This window comes from Thalassophryne amazonica, chromosome 15 (assembly GCF_902500255.1).
Source record: "Thalassophryne amazonica chromosome 15, fThaAma1.1, whole genome shotgun sequence".
Taxonomy (NCBI): domain Eukaryota; kingdom Metazoa; phylum Chordata; class Actinopteri; order Batrachoidiformes; family Batrachoididae; genus Thalassophryne; species Thalassophryne amazonica.
Genome location: NC_047117.1, coordinates 23,880,450 through 23,895,945, shown reverse-complemented (window position 1 = coordinate 23,895,945; position 15,496 = coordinate 23,880,450). Strand labels below are relative to the sequence as shown.

At 39.8% G+C, this 15,496-nt stretch overlaps 1 protein-coding gene across 1 annotated transcript in view; it reads left to right on the top strand.

Moving 5' to 3' along the window:
• The window catches only part of inpp4b (inositol polyphosphate-4-phosphatase type II B), a 468,720-nt gene that overhangs the window by 22,286 nt on the left and 430,938 nt on the right, over positions 1 to 15,496 (top strand). Inside the window, exon 2 of the mRNA XM_034187536.1 lies at positions 4,327 to 4,371. Coding sequence (XP_034043427.1) covers positions 4,327 to 4,371 — 45 coding nt within the window. The remainder of the gene's footprint in view (positions 1 to 4,326; positions 4,372 to 15,496) is intronic.

Here is a 15,496-nt window from a genome sequence, read left to right as displayed (position 1 = left end):
TCATTTAGCAGGCCAAATGGCCTTTCATGTGGTTAAAAACCAGACATACACTGATTCTAGTCCAATCGTCCTTGGCCAGAGGCCTTTTTTTTGCCTCTAAACATGGTTTCTTGGAGCAATTTCTGTAAAGTGGCTAACGTCTGCCATACTGAACGTACAGAGTAGGGCTGGACGGTACGGCCTAAAATTCATATAGTGTATGAATGGGAACAGTATCTTCCCAGATATAATACTTTTCTTAAAAATTCATTAAAAACGCAAACCTGAGGGCACCATAAATGACACTATGCAAACCTTGGCTGTCACTTGATATTTTGACACTGAAAATTGCAAACAAAATTGGTGACAGCATAAACTGACAGGGATCAAACACCCATTGAAAAGTGCTTGACATTGTGGTGAGAGTTCAGAAACAGGACCCCTTCCATACCAGGCTTGCTTACAGTTGTGATGCATATGGAGTACACTGGAAAATGGTGCAGATTTGGCATAGTCCCTGTGTAGACTGGTGTGTGTGATAGCATATGTTTGCGTTCCTAGTCTTGCTTACAGTTGCATATGGTTGCTTACCACTATTTTTGTGCCTCTCACAGTCCACTTCTGCCTACTTTTTTTTTCAAAATGGTACATGAAAGCAAACGGCACTCACGTTTCCAGACGTACAGTGGGACACAACCTGCTGCCTCATCACGGCTGCATAGTTGTGCACAGAGACAGAGAGAGAAACATAGCGAGAGAACAGCCTTGCATGCAAAGGGGAGAAGCTTGGCTCCATGACACTACAGATTGCCTGGACACAGATGGATTTGATTTGGAAAAAGTCAGAATACATTATTTCCAGGAGTTAATGGACTTTATTAACGTGCCACAATCGTGAGAGAACTTAAAAAGGTGAAAGTGCTGTGGAGCGGCAGCCGGCTCGCGCCCATTCCATCTTTGAGGAGTGGACGGTGGACATATCCTCCCGCTGGCCATCCATCTGTGAGGAGTTAACCTGGATGTGGACATGTCCTCTTGCTGGTGATCGGTCCATGAGTAGGAGTTAATGGACTTTATTTAACTTGCCACAATCTTGAGAGAACTTGGAAGTCCAGAAGAAAGCTGCAGCGGTGAAGGCGCATGCAATTCATCCATGAGGAGTGGATTTGGACATGTCCTCTGAATGTGGAAGCTTGGCCCGCCTCTTCTTCTTCTTCCGTGATTTTGAAGCCTCACTGCCGGCAAAGTCCAGCACGATGGATAAAATCTATCAATGTGGTATGTACTGATTAAAAAAAACCTAAAAGGGTTTTCACCCTGGAGTAGGGTTGTGTAGAATTGTGGAGGCTTGGTGTACAGTAGCGCAGTGTTGTGTAGATTTATCTACAGTAGCAGAGTGTTGTGTAGACTTGCTTAAAAACTGGGTACTTTCTGCGTCCAGTGCTCTACACCGAAAAAAATTAAACATGTTTAATTTTTTGTGTCCACCTCACCTAGCCCTCAGCTTATTGCTGCATAGGGGAACAAAAACTCTGCGTAGGGCTGCTTAAACTGTATAGAGCTGCATAATTCAGCGTAGTCGGTACGCCACAATACACAACTCTACGTTGGCCCCAGTGTGAAATGGGCTTTAGGACTCATATATTCAACCCCCCACTCCACTCCCACCCACAACCATAGCAGCCAATTTATCAATCTTCTCTCCACACGGTATATGTAAATTGGATGGGCAAACTCCCCTGACCACTCCAGGATCTTTCCTAGGGTAAAGAAGTGAACTATTTTTATTCTGAATCTGAGATGCTGACAATCAGTTTGGATTATCCTTTCTGATATGCGATTTCCCAGAATGATGGAGCAGTATGGTTTACCACTATGTAGGATATTAAAGGTGGTGGTGATGGTTCCTCCCATTTTTTTCCCGAACTGGTATTGTTGTGGTACTCTATGCAGTATTGAAGTGGGGTGTCAACCAGTACAACCCAAGAGTATCCAGAGTTTTCTGCATCTCAGGGTTACTGTCATTCAGCCAAGGTTCCTCAACACAGTGGCGTTTTCCAGTTACCTCAATAACCTCTGTCAAGAAGGCAAGCAAGTTTTCCCAACTTCATCAACTGCCTACTCCACAGAGGATGCATGAGTCAAGTTCATCTCAGCTTTTCAAAGTGCCATTCCACCATCTGTAGATATCCTCAGTTGGGGCCAGCAGTTCTGTAACTGCTGAAAATAGTCATAGTCAGTCTTTTCCCAACGATTGCATCAAAGTCTTCAAACACCATAGTGGTTGCTACAGCAACCACTATACCTGTAGACCTTTGGGTCAGTTTGTCTTTCAGCTGCTGATGGGTCCTGATGGTGGCCTAGCCTACTTCTTGGGCTACTGCCAAGATGGGCAGATGTGATTTTTGGCCACAAGTCAGAAAAGTAAGCCCCAACTTTCCTGATGCTAAACTGTTCTGATTTTACCAGACACCAGGATTAATGGACATTAATCGAAAGGCAGATTGACTAGCCTCAGCTAGAGTTCTGCTTCAAATAACAGGTTCTTTGATTTGTGCCTATATGTACATATTTTTTTTATGAAAAAGTTTTGCTCTCCTTGTAGGTCTCTCACTTCTGACACTTAATGGTTTGTAGTATCTTATATTTGAGTTATTTGGTGCATTCTATTTGTACTTGGAGGTCAAAACCTCCCAGTTATGCACTCCAGGAATGTCTCCTGAATTCAAAATTCCAACTATTTAGTTCATTTGAACACCACATACCCTGTGTTCACAGCTCAAGTTTGGTCGTTCAAGCATCATCAGTAGTGAAAGCTGCAGCTTTTGCTGTTTTTTTTTTTAACCCTTCTCTCTTTTTTTTGGTGTGCACACAGTACTGTCCTACTGCTGTGTTTAAACATGTTGCTATGGGATTTTATGGTCTGAAATACTACATATGGTTTAGTGGTTAGTTAGCAGTGTTTCCTCACAACAAGAAGGTCCTGGGATCGCTTCCGATCTGGTCCTTTCTGTGTGGAGTTTGCATGGGTTCCCTCTGGGGGTCCAGCTTCCTACCACTTCCAAAGACATACAGGTTGAGTGAATTGGAAACTTTACATTGACCATTGGTGTGAGTGAGACTGTGAATGTGTTTCTCTATCTGTATGTGGCCCTGCGATGGGGTCGTGTCCCATCTAGGGTGTACCCTGCCTCTCACCTGATGTCTCCTGGGATAGGCTCCTGCCCCCCGCCCTCTGGTGGCCCCTAGTTGGAATATACTGGAAAAGAAAATGAATGAGTCAATGAAATGTAAAGTGTTGTTTGATAATTAGTGCCACTGATATTGGTTGATGCTAACACACTGGTACACTGTGCTATGAACTGAGCAGTAAATTAAAACCCTAATGTAACTTCTGCACCATTTGTCCTCTTCTATGAGGTCTCTCTAGCAGACCGCATCTTTTTGTAACATTCAAAATCTTGGAGACGTCCAGTATATTTTCAGAATTCCCGTGTTGTGTGGAAACTGGAACCCATTTACCTGTGGTATGTTGCCATTCCCAGTCATGGTAAATGGAATGCAGCATAATTGCCTTTCACACTGAAGGGCAATGAGTGACTGTCCCTATGAGGAGATATAATCAAAGCTTCAGACCTCATAGACTTGTTTTGTGGTAGTAGGGGTGGAGGTGGGCTGTATACATCAACGTGACTTCATTACAAAGCTGCCAAAAGATTGCACAGACACAAACAGCTCCAAAGCATAAGTAAACCATTTCCAGTCTTTATGAAAAATGCTCATTATATGAAATGACTATTACTTAAGATGTCATGTCCATACATCAGGGAACACTGTGCATGCACGGGCCATTAGTGGGGTTGATGAGCCTTGGAACAAAAACAATTGTGTCCAAGCACCCCAGGAGGACAAAAGTACTTGTCTGAAGTGTAGTGTCCCTCTACAAAATGCACATTGTGCAGGTGGCTAATTATTATTGCATTTGTGTGGTTGTGTTGCAAAGTGATGAGGGTGACATGATGTTGGTTACATATCATAAAAGTAGGCGGTCAGTTACTCTTTGTCGTAGTTGTTGACCTCAAGGACAGACACCCAGAAACTTTTGTTCGAATGCCTACTGCAGATAAATATCAGTGCACAGTGTAAAATGAAGGGTTCCATGAATCTGTGGTGTTTTGGCAGAATATTTCAATCAGTTTTAAAATATTATCGCTGACATTTTTGCTGATAAATACATTTGTTTCTTCATCGGCAATACATTGTTCAAAATGGATCAAATCCATCTGCTAATGCTAAGATTGTGTCTTGTTTCATCTCCATGAACTCTGTCTTTGATCTGTTTCTCAGGTGTCATGCAAACAGTCAAAAGGCCTCAGGTGGAGTTCAGCCTTGGTAAGTACTGATAAATGGTCAACACATCGCATGTCTGTAGCACTTATCCATTTGATGCAGACTCTCAACGCACTTTACATATTGTTGCCCAGCCCATTCTCACATTTTTTTTCCATGCGCCCGTCATGAAATGAGTCAAATTTCCGTGACGGGTTTTTTTAAACTCACTATTACGAACCCTACTTCTACCCCCAACCCGATCCTTAACCATAACCTAATCCTACTCCTTCCCCCAACCCTAACCATAACCACCTGACCTCCCGCTTCACTTTTAATTTCGTGCAGCCATCACGGAATGAATTTGAATGAATTTGTGCTGCCGTGACGAAAATGAGGTGCTTTTCGTGACAATATGATGAACCAATAGATTAATGTATATTTTGTGCTGCTGAATCACGACATGCCATGAGACTGGGTTGTGATGCCCCACATTCACCCATTCACATGCACATTCACACACTGATGTCAGCATGCTACCCAAGTGGTAAGCTCCGGTTATGATAAATGAAGCTCACACAGAAGTGACAAAACATGCAGTTCCATCAATGACCATTTATGGCTGGCTCCAAACGATATTCAATTCCCATGGAACCCCATGCATAATGCCCAAATTTACAGTGAGAATACATGTTTACAGCTTGTTACAAGAAACATTTTCACCTCTACAGCTAGTTTCACCATTCATGACAACTGTACAGGGGTGAATATTTCTATAAGTCATCAGTTTAAACTATTTTAAGTTATAAACCTCTGAATAATTGGGGTCATGGCAACTTTAATTAACAGCTAATATCCCAGCAGCCACCTGCTCGCTGTTTTGCTGCTGTGAACTTGAAAATGTTTGTCCTTAGCGGTGTGTGAGAGTTTAGTGACATCTGCTCCAGTGGTGGTGCCACATTTATGGAGGCAACATGCTAGTCACACTTTTTAACCCTTACAGGTTAATAAATATAAAGAAATATTGATTTGGATGTGCCAGCAAATTCCTGGACCCCTGAAAGTTAATGCTTGCCCCTAATCTATTGCCAGTCTGCCAAAATATGTTAATCATTCGTATTTGTTCTTCCCATCCAGGCCATGACAATCTTGTCCACTCCCCAGCTCTTTACCCATTTATGGATTCGTCAAGAGTTGGGTGGAGTCGGCCACTGCATCAAGCCACCCCAGTTAAGCTTCAAACTCCCTCTTAGAGGGTTTAATTAGTGTGTGTGTGTGTGTGTGTGTGTGTGTATATATATATATATATATATATATATATATATATATATATATATATATATATATATATATATATATATATATATATATATATATATATATATATATATATATATATGTACACACCAGATCAGCTCTTCCTCTTCTTCACCTCTAAAGTCATCTAACAATCCACCATCCAGTGTTATATGATTGCTAAACTCTTCCCTGCCACCACCTTACAGTCTCCAATTTATTTTAGGCTGCGTCTCTTACATAGAATGTAGTCCACCTGTGTCCACCTACCTCCACTCTTATATCATCCTGTGCTCTTCCTTTTTCTTAAAGTATTCACCATAGCCATTTCTATCTTGTTGCAAAATCTACTACTTTATGCCCTTTCACAGTCCTTTCCTTGCTGCCTTATTTACCCTGTACTTCCTCATGCCCACTGTTCCCTTTGTCAACATACCCACTGAATTCCATTCCTATCACCACTCTTTCTTTCATGCTTCTGCACACTCTCCACCACCTCATCTTAATCATTCCATAAATCTTATTCTTTCTCACAACCAAGCTGTGGGGTATATGTACTGATGACATTCATCATCACCTCTTCAATTTCTAACTTCACACTCATCACTCTGTCAGATACTTGCATAACCTGCAACACACTCATATATTCTTCCTTTAAAATGACCTCAACACCATTTCTCCTCTCATCCACAACATGAAACCACCTCTGATGCTCCTGGCCTTACTTATTCTACTTGGTTTCTTATACATGCAATATCTTTCCTTTCTCCTCTCCATCATATCAACATCCAAAGTTCCAACTCTCAATTCCATCCTTTTAACTTTCCGATTGACCCATTATGGAAATGCAGTTTGTGACTCGCATGGTTTTTGTTTTTTGTTGTTGTTTACACCGGCTACCCTTCCTGATGAAACCCAACTGAGCTGGGACTGGCACTCAGAATGTACTATCTGCACAACTCATATGGCTGAGTTTTTATGTGTGCCCTCGAGGGCATTTTTGTGAGTTGCCTGTCTGATGGAGAATCAAACTGAGAATCAAACTAACCACCTGACAGTGAGCTGCCTCAAGTACTCTTCTTGATGAATTGTGTGCCATTTTTCTGAAAATGAAGACATGTCATATATACCTCAATTACATAAAATATTAGTAGCAAAAATTGAGACATGTCAGATCCCCGTTGGCAATAAAGAAAGTCACTGACAGTTGTCAGTCACACACTGCACTCACACAATCAAAATTTGGTTGAAATGGATGTTTAGAATGGCACTAAAGATTTCATGGAGATATACTCAACAAAAATATAAACGCAACACTTTTGGTTTTGCTCCCATTTTGTATGAGATGAACTCAAAGATCTAAAACTTTTTCCACATACACAATATCACCATTTCCCTCAAATATTGTTCACAAACCAGTCGAAATCTGTGATAGTGAGCACTTCTCCTTTGCTGAGATAATCCATCCCACCTCACAGGTGTGCCATACCAAGATGCTGATTAGACACCATGATTAGTGCACAGGTGTGCCTTAGACTGCCCACAATAAAGGGCCACTCTGAAAGGTGCAGTTTTGTTTTATTGGGGGGGATACCAGTCAGTATCTGGTGTGACCACCATTTGCCTTATGCAGTGCAACACATCTCCTTTGCATCATCCATGAAGAGAACACCTCTCCAACGTGCCAAATGCCAGCGAATGTGAGCATTTGCCCACTCAAGTCGGTTACGACGACGAACTGGAGCCAGGTCGAGACCCCGATGAGGACGACGAGCATGCAGATGAGCTTCCCTGAGACGGTTTCTGACAGTTTGTGCAGAAATTCTTTGGTTATGCAAACCGATTGTTCCAGCAGCTGTCCGAGTGGCTGGTCTCAGACGATCTTGGAGGTGAACATGCTGGATGTGGAAGTCCTGGGCTGGTGTGGTTACACGTGGTCTGCGGTTGTGAGGCTGGTTGGATGTACAGCCAAATTCTCTGAAACGCCTTTGGAGACGGCTTATGGTAGAGACATGAACATTCAATACACGAGCAACAGCTCTGGTTGACATTCCTGCTGTCAGCATGCCAATTGCACGCTCCCTCAAATCTTGCGACATCTGTGGCATTGTGCTGTGCGATAAAACTGCACCTTTCAGAGTGGCCTTTTATTGTGGGCAGTCTAAGGCACACCTGTGCACTAATCATGGTGTTTGATCAGCATCTTGATATGGCACACCTGTGAGGTGGGATGGATTATCTCAGCAAAGGAGAAGTGCTCACTATCACAGATTTAGACTGGTTTGTGAACAATATTTGAGGGAAATGGTGATATTGTGTATGTGGAAAAAGTTTTAGATCTTTGAGTTCATCTCATACAAAATGGGAGCAAAACCAAAAGTGTTGCGTTTATATTTTTGTTGAGTGTAGTTTTGGTTTTTATTGGGGGCGGGGAGGGGGGATGGTGGGGAACTCAACTGAGATGTTTTGATGTTCTGTTTCTCGATAATTTAGTGAGGCTCAGGTCAAGTTTCCAAAAGCAAAAATGCATCAGGATTTATTTTGAGCTTCAAAGATTTCCTTTGATGCATCTTGCTTATTTGCAGAGGCTTTGCCACTGTTACATTCACAATAAGTGTGAGAATAACTAAATTCAGGTACAAGTGTTTTGAGAGCTTTGGGCTATGAGGAAGAATGTGCACAGGAATGTGTTGTGTGTGCATATATATATATATATATATATATATATATATATATATATAATGTGTGTGTGTGTGTATACATCAAAGTACTCACAAAATAAAAAATAAAAAAAACACCTCAGGGTTTGTGCGCTGTGCAGAGACAACATCTGAATATAAATTCTTTGTCACAGTGAAGAAGGCATTTGACAGTGCAGAGAAATGCAATGTGCCTCTTTAATTGCATTGCTTGGGCATGTGTTCATGTTTGCTTTGGGTGCTGTACATCTGTTGAACCTTTTCACTGATCTGCCAAACTCACAATTGCAATGTTTAATTTATTCATAGAATTGTGTGGATTGGGGTTGTAGTATTTCCAAAGTAATTCTGATTTGATCAGTATGACTTGGTGCCATGACGGTGCTCTGACCTTTAATCCCAATTAAGTAAATAAGACCCTCATTCATTTGAAACTTGTTGAATTAACCCCTGTTACTTTTATAGATGCTCGTAGGTGTTACATTATGTTGAATGGTGCTAATTATCTACTGATTAGTCATAGTTCTGTTATGTACATTGGAAATTTAAATGTTTTTCTTTTACCAGTGTAACTGATATATTGAATGTCAACTTAATCATGTACAAAGAACTGATAATGTGCTCTGCACTTATATAAGATTGTGGTAATGATGCTTTTTCATCAAAGATGATTTCTAAATTTTAAATGGTTAATTAGTTTTTCATTACAAAAGGCCGTCATTGAACAACATGTTATCACAGTAACTGATGCTAGTCTGTATAACTATACAATCCCCACCCTACTTTAACTGGGCTTGCTTTATCGGTCAGTCTAACAGTAAACAGACCTCTCCAGAACAGAAGGACATATACAGTGCATCCAGAATGTATTCACAGTGCTTTACTTTTCCCACATTTTATGTTACAACCTTATTCCAAAATAGAGTAAATAAATTTTTTACCTCAAAAGTCTAATGACAACATGAAAGATTTATTGAAACTTTTGTACATTTATTCAAAATGTTAAAAAAAAACTAAGAAATCACATGTACAGTATTCACACCCTTTGCTCAATGCTTTGTTAATACACTTTTGGCAGCAAGTACATGTGATTTCTTAGTTGTTATTGTTGTTGTTGTTGTTTTTATCAATCTGCAAAAATCTAAAAGACTCTTTCACATTGTGATTATGGGGTAATTTGTGTAGAACTTTGGGGAAAAAAGAATTTCATCCATTCTGGAATAAGACTGTAACATAAAATTTTGTCGGAAAAAGCGAAGCGTTGTGAATACTTTCTGGATGCACCGTCAACAATCAAGTTGGATTTAGTTTAGGTTTTTTGTGATACTGGTGATAAACTGATACTTGTACTACTGTGCTGGTGCCTAAAATATGTCTGAAGTGATCCTTTTTTTTTTAATTGCAACATGTAGGATGACAACGTTAACATTTATTAATAGGGCGAGTCTGAAACTCTAACTGAAAAATTAGTAGCACCTTAGAAATAGTAGAAATAAATACACAACGTATTTATTCAACAACTTCACAAAAAAATTAACTGAACCCAATTACAATACTTTTACATTAATATTTGGTTGTAAAGTTTAATTGTGTTGAAAGATAAAATCTGTGCACAAGCTGTGATATGAATGCTTACATTTTGATATTTGAAGCACAAGTAATATAATGTTGATGTAGTGTGGCCCAGAAACAACCAAAAGCCACTTGATACAAATTAAAGACATTTGATCTAAACCCTTTTTATACCTTTAGGGGCTTTAATGAGTTTTAGTTATCAAATTATTTCAATATAGTGTTTCATCTTGGTTTTAAGAATGAGTATTTTGTCATCTACTTCTATTAGCAACAGGTTTGTCATCATCATATCCCACAGCAGCCTGAAATTATTAGCACCATATGAAATTCAATCTTTTCTTCAAAATTTTCCCCAAGTGTTTTTTTAAGAAAGCAAGGACTTTCAACACCGCATTTCTAAACATCCTAATTTTATTTTGGATGGTTACATTATGCACACAAAAACAAAATTAAAAACAAAATTATTTCACAGAAACTACTAAGGTCAAAATTATTACCCCCCTCCCTTAAGAACTGACCTTTTTGTCGGTGGTGGGCACAGTTCCGATAATCCGATAACAGATAATTATCGAAGATAATGTTTTCATTATCGGATTATCTTTTTAGATAACTTTAAAAACCATTATCTGACCAATTATCTTCCGATTAACTTTTGTCCGATAACTTTGAGACCGCTTAACAGCGACAAGCATTTCTAAAATTTTAAATCAGTTCAGCTTCTACCTGTTAACAGTTTTGTAACAGATGTACAGTTATACCCTCTGCAAACAGAAGAGAGCTGCTTCTATGAAAAGCATCTCTATTCTCTGCAGACAAAGGAGAAGTGGTCAAAAAACAAACATTTCCTTTAACACCATACCGATATGCTGGCAATATCACCTAAGTCATCCAGAGGCATACATTTTTAACTTATGGTTAAAATTTTACCAAACTAATTTTGGACAAGTTATTTAAAATTACTGTCATGTCTGAAGTTTTATAAATTGAAAATATCAGATATATGTTTTAGTTTTAAAGTAATGTGCTAATTTTTAAGGTTTTGTGAGCACATGCTGAGCCCAGCAATGCATTATGGGTAGGATGATGTAATCTCACGTTCACAACAGGACAAATGCATTTCAGACACTCTGTTCAGGCTCCACAGACAACACCATTAAACTCTAGTGCCTAAAACTCTCTTGAATATATTCTCTGGGTTTATAGATGTTGTTGTGTTTGCGTTTGTTAAATTCCACGCATTTTAAATGTAGCAGACAGGGATTATCTGGAATTTTGTTTTCAAGGCCTCTACTGCCATCTACTGGCCAGTAGTGTTCATGGCAGTATTCGCCCTAAGTACTAAGCGTCTTGTTTTGACCCCGGTTATATCAGATGATTGTTAAATCAACTTTTTGGCTTTGCAAATGGCTTTTTTTTTTTTTTTTTTTTTTTTACAAATGAAGTTTAAAAACAAAACAAAACAGCAAAAAAAATAAAATAAAAATAATAATAATAATAATAACATTACAAGACAGCTCTGCAGTGTTTGCACAGGCACACTGCGAGCGGTTGGATGCTTGTAGCTTTTCAGCAGGAGGATAACCTCACGACGGCCGACCAGAATAACAAGTTTGATTTTCATTCGACCATACGATCGCGATCAGGAGGTGGTCGTGAGATGTTAAAGCTTGTTACTCCATGTACACTACACGATGCAGGACGCGCGATTAACCAAAAACCCGGTCCAAAAATTCCTGCATGAAAAATCATCTCGCACAGTGTAAAGCACGTTTTACAACATCATAAAACGTGAGCACATTGGGCCTCATGTATCAATGTTGCGCACTTGTGGCGTAAATTTACGGCGTAAACTTGAAATACACCAAAGTCGCCATCAATCAATCAATCAATCAATTTTTTTTTATATAGCGCCAAATCACAACAAACAGTTGCCCCAAGGCGCTTTATATTGTAAGGCAAGGCCATACAATAATTATGTAAAACCCCAACGGTCAAAACGACCCCCTGTGAGCAAGCACTTGGCTACAGTGGGAAGGAAAAACTCCCTTTTAACAGGAAGAAACCTCCAGCAGAACCAGGCTCAGGGAGGGGCAGTCTTCTGCTGGGACTGGTTGGGGCTGAGGGAGAGAACCAGGAAAAAGACATGCTGTGGAGGGGAGCAGAGATCGATCACTAATGATTAAATGCAGAGTGGTGCATACAGAGCAAAAAGAGAAAGAAACAGTGCATCATGGGAACCCCCAGCAGTCTAAGTCTATAGCAGCATAACTAAGGGATGGTTCAAGGTCACCTGATCCAGCCCTAACTATAAGCTTTAGCAAAAAGGAAAGTTTTAAGCCTAATCTTAAAAGTAGAGAGGGTGTCTGTCTCCCTGATCTGAATTGGGAGCTGGTTCCACAGGAGAGGAGCCTGAAAGCTGCATACATGACATGTATCAAGCAGTGCGCACCTGCCCATTTCTGGCGTACGCCTGACATGATCTTGATAAATGCGGTGGGTGGAAACGACCGTAATTATAATAAACACGCCCATAAATATTCAGACTCCGCTTCAGACACACCCTCATTTTACGACATGGAAGCCAGGAAGACGGCAATGAAAAAGAACTCCACCAATCACGACGCATGCCAATAGAGCGTCAAAAGCGGCCGTCGTATCAATTGTTTTGTAGTATATAATCAATAAAGTGTTACAGTTGTCCCTCATTAATCGCTGGAGTTACGTTCTAAAAAACAGCCCGAAATATGCGAAACCGCGACGTTAGGCAGCGTTACTTTTTACAATTATTATAGACGTTTCAAAGCTGTAAAACCCCTCACTACACAGTTTATACACTTTCTCAATCAGGCATGAACATTTTCTCACTTTTCTCTCGTGTGTAAACACTCTCAAAGTTCAAACCTTAGTAGGAAAATAATACCAAACTGTTTTCAGGCCCAAACATTTGTTTGAGAAATAAAAACAAAGTTTTCCTATAAATAATTATGATGGCATTTAGAACTAACGAATTAATTTTAACAATCAACGAACGAGGTCGGACACATAAGAAATTATTAATAGTGACTGACCAGTATTTCACAGATCGGGCCTCTGCGTCCTGGTGCCGTGCCTTTTCCCACTCACACCTGGCTACAGGTGTTTGTTTCCGAGTGACAAACAGTTATGAGTAGTTGTTGGCACTCTTTTTTCTTCTGGGCGACAAGATTCTTATAAACAGATATGCAGAACACAGAACACTGTAAAAAAAAAAAAAAAAAAAAAGGCATGCAAAATTGGACTAAATACGCCCGAGACTCCGAGGCCACGACAGGTGAATGGCGTTATAGCGAGGGACCACTGTATTCTCTTTTCACATGACAATAATTCTTGACATGTGGATATTTGCTCGCTCAATTAATAAGACACGCCTAATCTGTCAGATTTCTTTATTTTTTAAATGTATTTCTGTATTTATTTTATTATGACAACCGAATGGAGACGACAAAACCTGATTGCAGCACAGGTGAATTAAGGGAATGACGAAACTACAGTTGTTATTATCAATTTCATAGTCTAAAACGATCACACCACATGAAGTTAAGCTCAGCGCTGCTCTGGCTCCAGGCTCGAAGTCTGGAGAAAAGGACGTGCAGCGCTGTCTTTGCAGTCAGCGCTGTAGCCACGGATCGTGCTCCATAACAATCCCGCAAAAGCAGGATTTGTATTGATTATTATGTAGTATAATCAGGAAAGTGTTATTTATGTAACATAGGCATTGATTTGTATAATGGCACTGTTTATCATGTTGATCATCTTCATTTTTATGTGGATTCCAGCGCTGGTTCATTTTGGTGTATAATTTACGCCACCTCTCGACCTGGTGTATATTTTCAGCGCAGCGTACGCCAACGACCACATTGATAAATGCCAAGTAGCGCAGCCGTTTTGGCGTACACCCCATATACGCTCAAATATCGCCGTACGCAACGTTGATACATGAGGCCCAATCTCTCCACATGCAAAACATTTTGCGATGACACTTCCAGGGCTCCGTAAAAATGCGTGTTTTTACAAATAAAAAAATTAACAACACACGACAGACGTCACATTAATGTGTTGGTTTAAATAATGAATGACTGAACCAATCAGTGTTTAGCAGAGGCACTTTTACCCAGAATCCTTTGCGATTTGTCTGTTTGTTACTAAACCATATTTATAAATCAAAACCATAAGTCAGCATGACTTTATTTTTCAAGACCTCCGCCTGACCGGAGTGTTGTAATTGATAGAGAGCTGGCTTTAGGGCTGCTCTCAGGGTGCCTCTGTGTTGGGAGCTCTGTAGTAAACAAGAGCTTCCAGCAGGGGTAGAATGTTTAAAGACAAAAGTGTGGTCTCAATGTGTGGGTCTGTTGTTATTTTTAATATTAGTAGAAGTTATTGTGGCATTAAATCTCAAATTTGTTTAAATGTACAAGAGACAATATTGGAATTAATTAGTTATCTGTAACTTCCGATACATTTTTGGGTGGTTTATTGTTTTCTCTTCATCGAATATAACTTTTCAGTTATCTGATTATCTGTTATTGAAGTTAATTTTTTGGTTATCTGTGCCCACCACTGCTTTTTGTTGAACCCATTGTGCACACCACTGTTGTGCAATGATGTGCTTTAAATTTGTAATACTAAAAACATGTCAAGTTTTAAACCGAGTACACATAGTATAAAAAACTTCTGTAAGGGTTTGAGCTGTCACTTGAGAAAGCCTTAAAAAGAAATCAGTTTAGACTTTAGAAAAATAATTGTTGATGCTCACAAAGCAGGAGATGTTATCACAGCCTATCCAAGTGTCAAGAACAGGAGTGAACAATATTATCAAGAAATTCAAAAACAGCCACACAGCACAGAATAAGTCTGGCAGAGCTAAGAAGTGAAATATTTCAAAGACCCCCAGAAAAACTGCCAAGACACAAGTGAATGACTTAGTCAAGCCAGGAATTGTAGTCTCAGAGAAGACAATCACTAGAGCAGGGGTGTGCATTCATGTACCATGAAGGGCCAAGACACTGCATGTTTCATGGATGATCAAGTGTTTATGGTCAGGGGAGAAGCTCATCAGCAAATCCACCTGCTGAGGTGATTGGTTGCAAGGAAAACCTGCACTGTCTTGATCCTTGTTGAGTTTAGCAAAAAATGAGTTGCGCTCTTTACACAAGTCCTGTTTGGTTCTGGTGCGGTAGTCAAGCAGAGCATAAACTGTTTGCAGGAGGGACTCGCACACAGAACGACAAACTCAAACAGATTTTTTTTCCAGATCATGTTTTTTTTTTTTTTTACTTAAAGGAGCCTTACCCAGAAGGGTGCAGGAAAGAGAAAAAAGAAAAGTGCAAACGTTTCAGTCCCCCTGGACTTTCCTCAGTGCAAACCGAGTGTGACATTGGAGCCATTCTTTTACAGAGTACATCAGGTGTCATCAATTAGTGGCCAATCAACCACATACCAATCACAGACTAAAACCAGTTACAAAAAAACTGCTATTTACAAACATTACAAAGCACAATAGATTACAAAAAACAGGACATATCCAACTCTTCATTCATTCCATTTGGATACAGAGTTTTCAAGTAGTAAATCTGCTTGCC